The sequence below is a fragment of the Miscanthus floridulus genome, chromosome 8, assembly GCF_019320115.1.
Source record: "Miscanthus floridulus cultivar M001 chromosome 8, ASM1932011v1, whole genome shotgun sequence".
NCBI classification, from domain to species: Eukaryota; Viridiplantae; Streptophyta; class Magnoliopsida; order Poales; family Poaceae; genus Miscanthus; species Miscanthus floridulus.
The window spans coordinates 39,397,011-39,406,261 of record NC_089587.1 but is presented as its reverse complement, the minus strand read 5'-3'; the positions used below and the strand labels follow the sequence as shown (position 1 = coordinate 39,406,261).

The 9,251-nt window shown below is 48.4% G+C and overlaps 1 protein-coding gene across 1 annotated transcript; it reads left to right on the top strand.

Annotated features, from left to right (window-relative positions):
• Nucleotides 1–652: 652 nt before the first annotated feature.
• On the top strand, nucleotides 653–8,462 carry LOC136476215 (probable inactive nicotinamidase At3g16190). Its single transcript, XM_066473970.1, has 5 exons — nucleotides 653–1,062; nucleotides 1,184–1,303; nucleotides 2,566–2,797; nucleotides 6,710–6,826; nucleotides 8,136–8,462. Exons 1-5 carry the CDS (start codon nucleotides 865–867, stop codon nucleotides 8,198–8,200), a joined length of 732 nt encoding a protein of 243 aa, XP_066330067.1. The 5' UTR covers nucleotides 653–864; the 3' UTR covers nucleotides 8,201–8,462.
• Nucleotides 8,463–9,251: the final 789 nt, after the last annotated feature.

Here is a 9,251-nt window from a genome sequence, read left to right as displayed (position 1 = left end):
AAATAAGCTGAAAAAGACGGATTATAAAAGAAGCGAACATGGCCAAAATGTTTTAAATTCACATTAAAATTCTCTGTTCTAAATGACAATGGCGCCAAAACTACCTCTGATTTGTTGTGAGAGAAAAACACTGTTCTGGCTAAAAAAATAAGCTGAAAAAGACGGATTATAAGAGAAGCGAACATGGCCGAAATGTTTTAAATTCATATTAAAATTCTCTGTTCTAAATGACAATGGCGCCAAAACTACCCCGATTTGTTGTGAGAGAAAAACACTGTTCCGGCTGAAAAAATAAGCTGAAAAAGACGGATTATAAGATAAGCGAACATGGCCGAAATGTTTTAAATTCATATTAAAATTCTCTCTTCTAAATGACAATGGCGCCAAAACTACCCCTTGTTGTGAGAGAAAAATACGGTTTCTAACTGAAAAAACAAACTGAAAAAGACGGATTATAAGAGAAACGGACAGGACCGAAATATTTTAAATTCATATTAAAATTCTATGTTCTAAATCACAAAAGTACCCCCCTGGACCTATTCCTTACCATTGAGTATCTATCATCAACTAGTAATTCATGCATTCCAACCAAACCACAGTAAATTCATTCATTCCTCCACAAATTCTATCGTTTCTTTTCTTCTGCTCTTAAAAATGTCTCCGTCCTGACCAAGCTAGTCCCCGTTCGCATACACAACACATACCATTGTGCCACCCAAACCTCAAATCCCGGACACACGCTCTTCCAATCACCGCGTGTGACATGATAAAATAAAAATCTTACTGCACCATCGCACTCGCATCACATCGAATCCATCTCGTTTTCCTGTTTTGTTTTGCCCTTTTTTGTGTTCCTGGCGATTTATGCCATCACATCTGGCGCTGCTGTCGTGCCTGCTGGTACTGCTCCTCTCCTTCGACAAGTTCCTCTTCCACTACCTGAAGCGCCGCTGGTTCTCCGGCGGCAGCGGCGCCACTGTCCCGAGGGCTCCCGCCAAATCGCGGCGGTCCATGGCGGCCGCCAAGTGGAGCGAGACGGCCATGCTCGTTATCGACATGCAGGTCTGTTTCTTCTCCGGTTCTCGCTCTCCACGTCTCGCAGGGGAGCTGTTTCGGTTTTCTTGATTTCAAGTTCAATTCTGGGTTCTGATGGCTTGGTGTTTGCTGGAATTGCTCCATCCAGAAGGACTTCGTGGACCCGGAGATGCGCAGCCCGATGCTGGTGGCCGGCGGCGAGGCCGTCGTCCCCGCCGTCGCCGAGGCCGTCGCCGTCGCAAGGGAGCGCGGCATTTTCCTCGTCTGGGTCAGTTTCGCCATCACTGGTTTGGCCTTCCCTATCGTAATTTCTGCACAGTTTCTTTGTCTAGTACGACATCAACATCTAGATTATTGGGTCAATGCAACGAGGCGTACTGATTTCTCGGTCCAGCGAAAGAGGAATCTTTTGTTGCGTGCGTTCTAAGTAAGTTCTTGACACGATGCTAGTGCTAGGATCCAAATTTGCTGCCTCCATACCGTTAGCTTCAAAATTATTTTTGTTTGAGCTTTTGCCACGCAAGGAACAGGCCAACATGAATTAGCACGTTCAGGGACATCTTTATCTTAAAAAAAAAACGTTCAGGGACACAATAAAATACCTCTATCCCAGAGGTTTCTCCTTCAATGCAATGTGTGATGCGTGTCCCCTACCCTTAATAGGCTAATTCTACTAATTTCCCTCTTGTCATATGCATGTGGACGCTCCAACAATTTCTAGGTTCATTGACCAATGTCTTGTTGCCACTCCTGAACCTCCTTTAGTCACAACAGTAGTACAGTACTGAGGGTTGTTTGGTTCTCGACATCTGCATCAATTCAGCGTTGGATGGCCGGGAAGTGCAATGGTTCTTGGAATTTCTCATTGTGTCTGCTCTGATTAACTTCCAATTCGGAATAGTTCCCTTTTGCCTTCCACTTTTTCTAGGGATAATTAGAACCAGATCCTGAACAAAAAAGGGACATGACAAAATTGGGGGTTTTACAATATATGATGTTTGCAATCAATCCAATTTTTTGAAGAACGCAGGACAATGTGCATATATTTATTTTTAATGATAGGTAATGAGTTGGGACACCTGACCCGAGAGCTACCGTATTTCTTGATTAGGTAGTAGGAAAGAACACAAAGCTCATGTGTTGTTAAATGTTTAAATAGTGTGTTCTTCTAAACTCTTCTTTTCAAAAGTAATAAAACAAATAATCTGTTGGGTATATATTTCCAATTTCAGGCACTTGTCCTTCAAGAACTAGATTGTATACTGCTTGAAGCCTGAAATCTTTTCTAATAAGTTATCCAGTATTCATTTAAATCATCTTGGATGTTTAGGTGCATTGGTGTACATGTACTGTGCTGAACATGTTTTTCAGATATTCACTGGAAACATGTGGCAAGCTAATATCTCATAGCATAACCTAAAGCTTTTCACATAAAGCAGCATCATTCAGAAAGTAGAGTAATAGATTTAATCATATGGCCCTTTCATTGCTCTCTGCCGAGACATTGATGTATGGTGAACTTGAGTGTAGGTTGTCAGAGAGCATGATCCTTCTGGAAGAGATGTTGAACTTTTCCGCAGGCAGCATTACTCTGGGGGAAAGGGTCCAACAGTGAAAGGTCTGAAAGGAGCGGAGCTGGCTGATGGGCTTGTTATTAAAGAAGGGGAATACAAGTTAGTGAAGACTAGATTTAGTGCTTTCTTTGCAACGCACCTTGATTCTGTCCTGAAAACTGCAGGAATAAAGAACTTGGTTATTGTTGGTAAGCACTGGTATACATTTATTGATATGGAAGTGACTGCCATTTCGCTAACATGATATTGTATGAGGCGAGATGGGGGAGGGGGCTGGCGGCACTAGGGCAGAGGGGCGGTGGCTAGGGTTGGCGGCGTGGGAGGGAGAGGCGGCGCTGGGAGAGGGAGCGGCAGGCGCAGGGAGAGAGGGAGAGAGATAGGGAAGGAGCAATCGCTCGTCTATTGCTTAGTTTGATTGATTACATCCCCTAGTATTTATAGTCCCTATAGGACTTTAACTCCAAGCAACCTATGAGAGATCCTTATAGGATTGGATTCTCCCTTCCATACTAATCAAACTCTTATTCCATAACTAACCAAACTCTATCCAAACTCTAATCGACTCGATATGGTAACTTGAGATGACGATGGCGGGAGCGGCGGCGCCCTGCTCCTGCAGCGCGCACGGCCTCTAGGGCGCGCTGGAGGCGCCCGGCGCCCCTCCTTGGGCCTCCCTTGGCCCGTTTGCTCTAGGTTGGGGGCCTCCATTAGACATATGACACCCCCCCTTCTCCACTCGACGCGTCCGCGTGCCAAAGTAGGGTCCAGTCGTCGACGCCATCGGGCGGAAAGTCTTGCCCGGGAAGGATGGCCTCAACGCGGCCAAGCGTGCGGCCGTAGACTGGGTCAGCGACGATGATGTTCTCCCGCGTACGTGTCGGCGAGAACTCGAAGCAGAGGAGGTTCCTGATGTAGCTGTAGAAGAAGTAGAGGTGCGCGCCCGTGTCCGTGCTTGTTCATGTCGCCTGATGAGCCGTGACGAGTAGAGGTCGCGGGATTGCTGCTCCGAAGGCGAAGTGTAGCATCTGTCTTGGTGGAGCAATGAAGTCGTGGATGCGGTTCTCAGCGTCGGGGGCGAGGTAGGTGGGAACGCGGCGCCAAACAGTGGTTTTCGTGCGTGTCGAGGGCAACGTCGTCAGGTCGAGCATGGTGCCGAACATGAAGTAGCCCAAGACGATCTCACCTAGCGAAAGATGGTGTTCGGTGGAGTTGGGTCGTAGTGCGATGTGGACGCTGTCGATGCGGACGAGTTAACGACTTAGGTTGTCGAGGAAGTCGATCGTCGCTGACATAATAGGGTACCCTTGTAGCCATGGGCGTCCAAGTAGGATGCTCGTCGGCACCCATTGTGTTGGCCCCTCATCGGTGGAGGGTGGGCGCCCAGGGCCAAGAGCTCCATGTTGGCCGAGCCGCCTCGGCGTAGAACCTGCAAAAGGTCAGGCAGAAGCGACGATGCTACCGGGAGGTAGATGCGACCGTCGAAGAAGAGGAGGCCTTGATCAAGTGACCAAGCCTAGGTGGCCACGCCATCTGCTATGGCCATGGCGATGGTGCGGAGCTCACGTTGCCGAAGTGTAGCTTGGTGCAGGTGCTCGAAGATGACGTTGGTGGTGTCGATGTAGTCGAGGGCGTTGGGGTGGCGAGCTCGACTCGCCCTGCTCAAGATGTTGCGGGGTGGAGGTAGTGTCACCACTCGTGTTGCACGCTCGATCGGCGGAGGTGCTGGTTGGGCGAGAACTGTAGCTGGAGTATGTCGTCGCTGCACGGTGGTGAAGGTGAATAGACGCCCGTTGCGGACGTACTGCAGCTGCATGGTGGTGAAGTCCCAGGTCAGGCGGCCAAGGCCAGCCAACCAAGGTGTGCCGAGGGTGATGTCGACGTCGTTGCCGATGTCGAGAAGGTAGGCGTCAATGTCGAAGACATCGGCGTCGATGCGAAGTGGTACATTGAAAGCCGCAGCGTGGCAGGGGACCTCGTTCCCGCTACCGACAAGTATGGCGGTGTTGATGCGCTGTTCCTGGAGGCCGATGAGGCGGGCTACGTTGATGTCGATGATGTGCGTAGCGCCGTGTCGACGAGGATGTGGACGCTTGTGCCTGACACCACCCCTGCCAGGTACATGGGTGGGTGTCCCTGCACCGGGGATTGGCCAGTCCCGATCATCATGAGGAGGCTATTGTCAACGTTGGTGTCATCGTCGTTGTTGTCGTAGTCGTTGACAGCCGTGATGTCGAACAAGTGCTTGCACTTGTGGCCGCGTGAGAAGGGTTCGTCGCAATTGAAGCAGAGCCCGGAACGTCGACGTTCCGCCATCTCCTCGGCGGTGAGACGCTTGAACGGGCGTCGGGGGGCTGCTAGAGACGCCGTTGTTGTAGTCGTCGAGGTCGGTGTCGAGTGGGGCGCCTTCAGAGGCAGCACCCGCGGCGCCGGCTTGGTGAGTGGCGCCTTGTTGTAGTCGGCGACCACTGCGAGGCGTCGTTCATATGCCCTAGCCAAGGACATGGCCATCTCCATGTCGGGTGGGTTCTGAAGCTCAACGTCGGTCTTCAGGGGTTCGAGGAGGCCGGCGGTGTAGATGTTCACTTGTTGTTGTTCGTCGAGAGGCCCGGCACGAGCCACGTGTGCCCGGAAGCGTTCGGTGTAGTCGTCGACGGTTCCCGTCTTGCGACGGGAAGCGAGCTCGCTGAGGGAGTTGCGCCGTGTAGGGGGGCCAAAGCGCTCGTTGATGCACCGAGCGAAATACGCCCAGTCCGTTACCGTCTTGCCTTGCGTCAGGCGCATGTACCACTGCTGCGCGCCACGTGTCAGATGGTAAGATGCATACCAGACTTGCTCCATTTCCGGAGTCTTCTGGCCTCTGAAGAACTGCTCGCAGCGGTTGATTCACGGCAATGGATCTTCCTTGCCGTCGTACGTGGGGAAGTTGAGCTTGTGGAGGCATGGCGTGAGGACGGGGAAGGAGCCTGGCAGGGTCCCCTGATATGGGAACGGCGGAGGTAGATTTGTCTTGGGGGGCTCCATCTTGTTGAGGTCGTTGAAGAGCTTGCCCTCCAGGTCATCAACAATCTCAGGAATTGTAGATGACGATGATGCCTCCTTTTGTTGCTTGATGAAGGCACGGCCTGCGTCCTGCATGGCCTTCCTGGCGTCGACCTCCAACTTGGTGGCGATCGCCTTGCATTCGCGTTCGGCGCAGGCAGCGGCAGCGGCGGCCTCCTCGGCGCCACCACGCTGCTCGATCGTCGTCAAGCGGTCGTTGATGGAGTGGAATTGCCCTTTGATGTCGTCGAATTGCGTGTGGAGGTCGGCGACGAGCTTGTTGAAGGCGGACTTGATGTCACCATTGTTGCCGTTGGCACCCATGGCAGCGGCGTGGGATCGGACCGGTCACCGAGATACCAGGTGTATGAGGCGAGATGGGGGAGGGGGCTGGCAGCACTAGGGCAGAGGGGCGGCGGCTAGGGTTGGCGGCATGGGAGGGAGAGGCGGAGCTGGGAGAGGGAGCGGCAGGCACAGGGAGAGAGGGAGAGAGATAGGGAAGGAGCAATCGCTCGTCTATTGCTTAGTTTGATTGATTACATCCCCCTAGTATTTATAGTTCCTATAGGACTTGGACTCCAAGCAACCTATGGGAGATCCTTATAGGATTGGATTCTTTCTTACATACTAATCAAACTCTTATTACATAGCTAACCAAACTCTATCCAAACTCTAATCGACTCGATATGGTAACTTGAGATGACGATGGCGGGAGCGGTGGCGCCCTGCTCCTGCGGCGCGCGCAGCCTCTAAGGCGCGCTGGAGGCGCCCGGCGCCCCTCCTTGGGCCTCCCTTGGCCCGTTTGCTCTAGGTTGGGGGGGCCTCCATTAGACGTATGACATATTGATTTCTGTATTATTATATCCTTGTTACTTAATAATGTTAGTCCTTTTCCTTCTGTCACCCTTTTCAATTCTTCATTTTTCTACAGTATAGCAACCTGTGCACCCAAAAAGGGAAACTTATTTGAAACAATGATGCCATTCTTTCTTTTCTGCTCGAGAGAGAGATCAAGATCATACAGCATCATGCTACTTATACATGTATGTGTTGATTTTCAGGAGTTCAAACTCCAAATTGCATTCGGCAGACTGTCTTCGATGCTGTAGCATTGGACTATGAGAAAGTTACGGTTCTTATTGATGCAACAGCTGCTGCAAGACCAGAAATCCATTTGTGTAAGTACTCTTGCTTCATAAATCTCCTATATTACTTTCCACATCGAAATGATATTTCCGCTCTTTACAATTTTATATGCCTATGATTAGACTGATGTTAGACATGTTCGTTGACATTAAAGAGGAAAAGCTTGTATTCTAGATTTTCTGATCTTATAAATTTATTTTTAAAAGCAGTAGATTATTCATAATGCTTATTTTTTACGGTATACATATTTTGTCCCACCCATACACAGCAACACCGAGTTTTATTTTAAATTTTATTTTGTCCTATATGATTGGATAGATATTTAAGTTACGGTATTGGGAAGTGATGAGCCAAAGATCAGACATATTCTTTTCAAAAGCTGTTCTTATTTCCAACTTTTTATGCAACTGTTAGTTGGAACTGTCTTTGTTGGACCTGTAATAGGAAAAAAATCCCATTAGAATTGCCAATATCCTCTAGCTAACTAGATTCCACAGCGCCGCACAGCAGTACAGTATGCTTAGTATCAAATTCTGAAGTCTCAATCAGGGCATTAGATAAAGAGTGTACAATTATTGATTTTTTCTCTTGATTTTTTTGTCGAATGCAAGGCGGATACACAATTGAAAGTGGTCTGATAGATGAGAGATAATTGAACTTTTTGTTGCTTCTATCACCATAGTTTCAATTCATTAAGAAATTAGGACTTAAATTAATGCTTTATCCACAGTTTCCGTTGTAGTAATGGAAAGAGGGCAACCTGTTTCGAAAAAAATCCAGGTTCACAAAAAAGTTAGAATTGACAATAGCCCTGTGATTAACTAGATTCCTTAGCAGAAAACCCAGCACGTCTAACATAAAACTCTCTACTCTCAGTATGCATTGGATGAAGAGTATGTACATCTATTGAATTTTCAACATAGTTTTTCTCAAATTGAAAGGTAGATACTCTGTTGAATTTGTAGTTATCTGGTGCTTAGACGACAGATCGTTTAACCTTTTTTATTTCTTCATGTGGTCACATTTTGAAGCAAATGTAGGAGTTTAGCCCATGCTTTCTCCAGGTTCACAAACGAGTTAGTATGGATAGACACCATGTATAGACCTTAGCTAACAAACATTTTGGAAAGCTACACAGACTTTTTTGAAAGGTGGATATTTCTTAAAGATGAAGTTTTTTGAACTAAACAAACATTGTCTCAAGAAGAAACGACCAGAGCTCCTGCTATCGAATTTAATGCTGCAACGTCTGACAGTTGGCAAAGATGATATACTGTTATATACTTCTCTGTTTTGTGGGATTCCTGGTGATTGATGGCATCTACTACATGTGTTACCCAGCAAATATCAGGGATATGAAGAACATCGGAGTGGATACGCCAACCGTGGAAGAATGGCGCCGCTAGGGTCTGCTGCCACCTCACCCTGTCTCTTGGCAGCACCAGCAAAGAGAGATCACCTGATGTATGAGATGCATGCAACCTCCCTGCATCTATTTCCTTTTTCTAATCTGCGTCTAACTACGTGACTGCACGTACGTAGTTGTAGTGTTATACCCTGTGACTGTGAGGTACAACAATGGCAGATGGTGGTATATAGTATATGCAAACTTGTAATCCCTCCTATGTGTAGAGTTCTGTTCAGCATACCATGTGTTTGCTTTGACTTCGGAATACGGCACTGAATCTGCACGCCTTGCAGCAGATGAACAAATTTTATGAACCAAGGCCCAAGGCGTGGGCTGTCGATTGCGAGCTGATCGCAAAGACGCGGTCAAGACCAAACGGGCCAGTAAGCCGAACTCCAAGCAGTTTAGCCCAGAACGACGAGACATATGCGAGGGCCCAATGAGGAGCTGCTGCATGTGTGGGGAAAAAAAAGTCCTTTTGACTTCCTCAAGTATTGTTATGAGCCGATTTATTTACCTCCTCAAACTATAGAAAATCAAATGTCTTGGCTCCTTCAACTATTGAGACTGGAGTTTGTCCTCCTTGGATCATTTTCAAAGCGGTTTAATTTGACATGGTATCATGTCAGACGTCCTACATGGCGCCACATCAACAAAAAAAAAAAAAAACTCGACCTGCGGGGGTTATGTCGGCCCCCAGGTTTTCCGTTAAGAAGAAGGATCTTCTCACAGATCTAGAAAACCCCCGAACCCCCGCCCCCATCCTGACGCAGGAGGTGTCGTCACCCTGTGAGAACCGGGCCAGAGCCTTCCACTGCGCTTTGGCACATGGGGGACGGGCGAGGGGATTTTTTTAACCTCAGCCTGAAATCCGCTCCCACGGGGAGTTGAACCCAGGACCTGAGGAGTGCCGCTGGGTCACCTAACCGTTTGAGCTAGGCGCCCTTTGACGGCGCCACATCAACCACGAGGGAGGTAAATCGAACTATGTTGATAGCTTAAAGGTTAAAAGGACTTTGCCAAAAAAGTTATGGAAATAAATCTTTAAA